Source organism: Guillardia theta (genome assembly GCF_000315625.1).
Source record: "Guillardia theta CCMP2712 unplaced genomic scaffold GUITHscaffold_265, whole genome shotgun sequence".
NCBI lineage: Eukaryota > Cryptophyceae > Pyrenomonadales > Geminigeraceae > Guillardia > Guillardia theta.
Window position 1 is genome coordinate 37468 of NW_005434411.1, and position 3818 is coordinate 41285.

At 55.7% G+C, this 3818-nt stretch overlaps 1 protein-coding gene and 1 pseudogene across 1 annotated transcript, besides 1 other annotated feature; both read left to right on the forward strand.

Annotated features, from left to right (window-relative positions):
• Positions 1–1772: 1772 nt before the first annotated feature.
• On the forward strand, positions 1773–2275 carry GUITHDRAFT_51700 (hypothetical protein; the record flags this gene model as incomplete). Its single annotated transcript, XM_005818823.1, has 3 exons — positions 1773–1943; positions 1991–2068; positions 2177–2275. Coding segments are annotated over 3 exons (348 nt in total), but the record flags the coding sequence as incomplete, so codon positions are not given.
• Positions 2276–3170: 895 nt separating this feature from the next.
• Positions 3171–3801, forward strand: GUITHDRAFT_175539 (annotated as a pseudogene; the record flags this gene model as incomplete).
• Positions 3171–3801: a sequence feature (translation initiation factor 2B, alpha subunit).
• Positions 3802–3818: the final 17 nt, after the last annotated feature.

Here is a 3818-nt window from a genome sequence, read left to right on the forward strand (position 1 = left end):
TCCGACCGCCCCACTAACCCTCCCTCCTCCCTCCCCTCCCCTCCCTTCCTCCCTCCCCCTCCCTTCCTCCCCTCCCCTCCTCCTTCGTTCTTGCCTGACGTAGAGCAGGCAGCATAACCTCCGACAGCAGCAACTTGGTCATCTCGACCAACGCGCAGGCAGGACGAGTGCTGGGTGAGGCGAGGGGGAGGAGAGGAGGAGGGAAGGGCTAAGATCGAGCAGGAGAGAGGCTGGGGCTGTCTGAGCTGCTGCCTGCGGTCTGCGACAACACGTGCGGAGGTTTGCTGGTCTCTCGTCCCCTCGTCTTTCCTCCTCTCAACCCCAACGACCTCCGGCAACTCCCGCGGTGCTGCCACTCAGTCTCTTACCGCCCTCTCACTCCCCTTCATAGGCCCCCGCCCCTCCCCGCTGGCTGCACGACTATCGCTGAGGCCAAGCAAGACACGTGCGGCTGCTTGTGACATAGATGAAGTCTCTTACGCCTCGTTCTCCTCCTAGCCCCTTCAACTTCACCCTCCCGTCTCCCCTCGCACTCTTTCCTTCTACTTGGAGCCACAGTAGCAGCAATGCGGTAGTGATGAGCATGCGGGGATGGCAGGCATGGTGATGCAATCGACACCACCACAAGCACAAGCACAAGCACAAGCACAAGCACAAGCACAAGCAGAGCATGAGCAGGGTGGGCCGAGAGGAGCAGGAGGAGTAGGAGGAGGGGCAGAAGCCGGGGTAGAAACAGGGGCCTCTAGGAGACCTCCCTTGTCGGTCAACAGCGTGAGGCAACTGGCAAGGCCTATGCCACTCCGCAAGCATTGCGGGGGGTCAGCGTGAGCATCGTAGAAGAACAAAGCAATGATCATGGTAGAACCAGGCATTGATTATCATAGTGGTGTTGTTGAACATCTCACTGTACAGCGAGTAAGACAAGAAGGACCCTTCGATGCGGGAGGCAAGCTGCTTCATTTCATGAAAAAGCATCTTTGTTCTTTGTGAGGTTGCATGAGACATGGTCAAAGACCATCAGCCTTGCTGCCATCCACACCTGCAGCATCCGTGGCTTGACGTTGAGATCATGGGCACCATAGCTGACTTGAAGGCCGCGAAGGGCTGCTGGAGGGCGAGACGGCAGCGACTTAGAAGGGAGAGCAAACACTCGAGGTAGATGGATGATGCTTCAATGATCTTGAGCTTCCAATAGTACAAGCAGCTCATGTCGAGCCACCTTGACTCCTTTCAGCTCCACAGGCTCAACGACAGGATTTGAGAGAAGATCAGCCACAAGCACATTCACGAGCACTTCCTCCCCTCCCCTCCTTCCTCCCCTCCCCCTCGTCCTCCTCGTCCTCCTCCCTGTCGACGTCGTCGTCCTTCTCCTCCTCCTCCTCTGCCTGACCACTAGATGGATCGTCGGAGGGTTCTCCCGATTTCAGATGTACCGGTACTTTACACTTGGATTACCCTGCATGGGTGGGTAGGGTGGTGCCGAAGATGAAGTCAGGAGGGGAGCGGCGACATGCGCTGCGATACGCATACAGGTGAAGGAGAAGAGGCGAAAATGAAGGGAAGCATGGGGGAGAGAGGCGGGAGAGCGAGAGCAGGAAAAGACAATGAGAGCGGGGGCGAAGAGGAGGAGGGGAAGAGGGAGGAGGTGGAGGAGGAGAGCTGGTGTGTGGGCTGGAGAGAGTCATCAGAAGGTTGCTGATCAAGGAGTGGATAGGTTTCATTTCCTGCAAGACAACGAGGACGAAGAAGGTCACATCCACGACAAGACTGCTGACGACTTGACCTCCACCGGAAGTTTCGACAGCGTGGAGGCCTTCTGGTCCTACTTCCATCACCTCGTCCGCCCCTCGGATCTGCCCAACAAGCACGACTGGTGCATGTTCAAGTGTGGGATCCTGCCGTTCAGTCACCACCCAGACAATGTGGGAGGAGGGAAATGGACGGTGAGAATGAGTGGAAGAGGAGAGAGGAGGTTGACGATGCGTTGAAGCTGAGGCTCAAGAAGACCCTCAACATCAACAGAGTGTGGGAAGATATCATGCTCGGAGTGCTTGGAGGAGTAGACAACGTCGATGAGTACATGTGAGATGAAAGATGGAGATTGGGGAGTAGAGGGTGTGGGAGAGGCGGAGCGAGGGAGAGGGAAAAAGGGGGGGGCGGGGAAGGAGGGAGAAAGGGAGGAGGAGGGAGAAGACGGAGGTGCAAAGTTGATCCTGCAAACAGAAATGGAGTAGTGATCTCATCAAGGCATGATGAAGACATTATCTCGGTGTGGACCAACCACAGGTGAAGCAGCCGCTAGCTTCTCTTTGCTCCGATGACTCTGAATGTGTCTTGACGGGCAAACAACAGAAATCGCGGGAAAACCATTCACATTCGACTAGTGCTCATGAGGCTGTTGGCATACACCAAACAGGTGCTTGCAGCCTGCTTGTCTTGTCTCTCTCCATCTGACGCTGCTTGTCTTGTTGTCTCTCTTCGTCTGACGTCGCCCCGTCGCTCACTCACAGACTTGGGAGTTCAAGAGGTTTTCACACGTGAACGGGACGACGGAGACCCTGAGATACTCCTTGGCTGACCTACAGCAAGTTCGTTCTTCTCCTCCTCACTCCCTCTTCCCCTCCCCCCTTTGCTCCGATCTCCATCTCCGCCCCGTGTCTTTCCCCTTGTGCCCCTTCCATCCACTCCACTTGTCTTGCATCTCCTCGTGCTCGCTGACTCTCCTCAAACACTCACGTCTGCTTCTGCTTCTCTCCCCTCACCTTGATCGTTACAGTTGAACTCTCCCGCTCGTGACCCTCCCATCTACGTGTGGGAGAGCTACGAGGTCTACCAGGAGCTCAAGATCGGTAGACTCCTCCTGCTCCTGCTCCTTCCTTCGCCTACTCAACTGTCCTCTTCCCCATCTCGCAGATTCGCTACAGGGCACAGATTGACCTGGAAGCAGGTGCACAGGGAAGAGACCGTAGGAGAGTGGAGGATCAGGAAGACTCGAAGAACGGGGATGGAGGGCGAGGGATGAGAGAAGAGGAGGACGAAGAAGAGAATGCGGCGACGGGAAACGTGTCCATGTCGATGAAGGCGCAAGAGAAGGAAACGAAGACCTGATTGAATGGCTCGCATGAAAGCAATGAGCTCGAGGGAAGGGAAACAGAGTTGGGGAGCAGGGGGGGATTAAACTTGTTCATATCTACAAATCGAGTCGATCAGGAGCTTCTGAGCAGGCGATCTTCCAAGCTGAGGTGAGCAGGTCAGTGCTGGAGTTGAGCTGAGGAGGGTGACCTGTAGTATTCGGCGAGGAGGCGGTAGATGTAGGAGGGGTTGTGACCTCCTGCGTTGGTGATGAAGAGAGAAACTAACTCTGAGCAAACGTGAGCCGAATACCTCATGCTGAACCTCACGACCCATCATGTCATGTCATGTCATGTCACCGTTCAAACCTCACCACGTACATCAGATCACCTTATACCATTTTTCCTGTACCACATAGAGCACATCTCGCTTCCTCGCATTGTATCAAATCACTTCATCTCAACCAGCAACTACACAAAGCAGAGGCATATCATCTCTGATCGTATCCTACCCATCCTCCCTCATCCTTCACCTCCTCTCTCCCCATCACTGGCATCAACATCACCGGGAGGAACATAGTCTGAGGTAGGATTTAACACCCTCACGATCCGCGGAATCGCCTCGTCCCCTGTTAACCCGTCAAAACTCCTGCACACACACACACACACACACACACACACACACCTCCACCCCCTCCCCTCCCCCTCCCCTCCTCCGCCCCTCCCCTCCCCTCCCTTCCCCTTCCA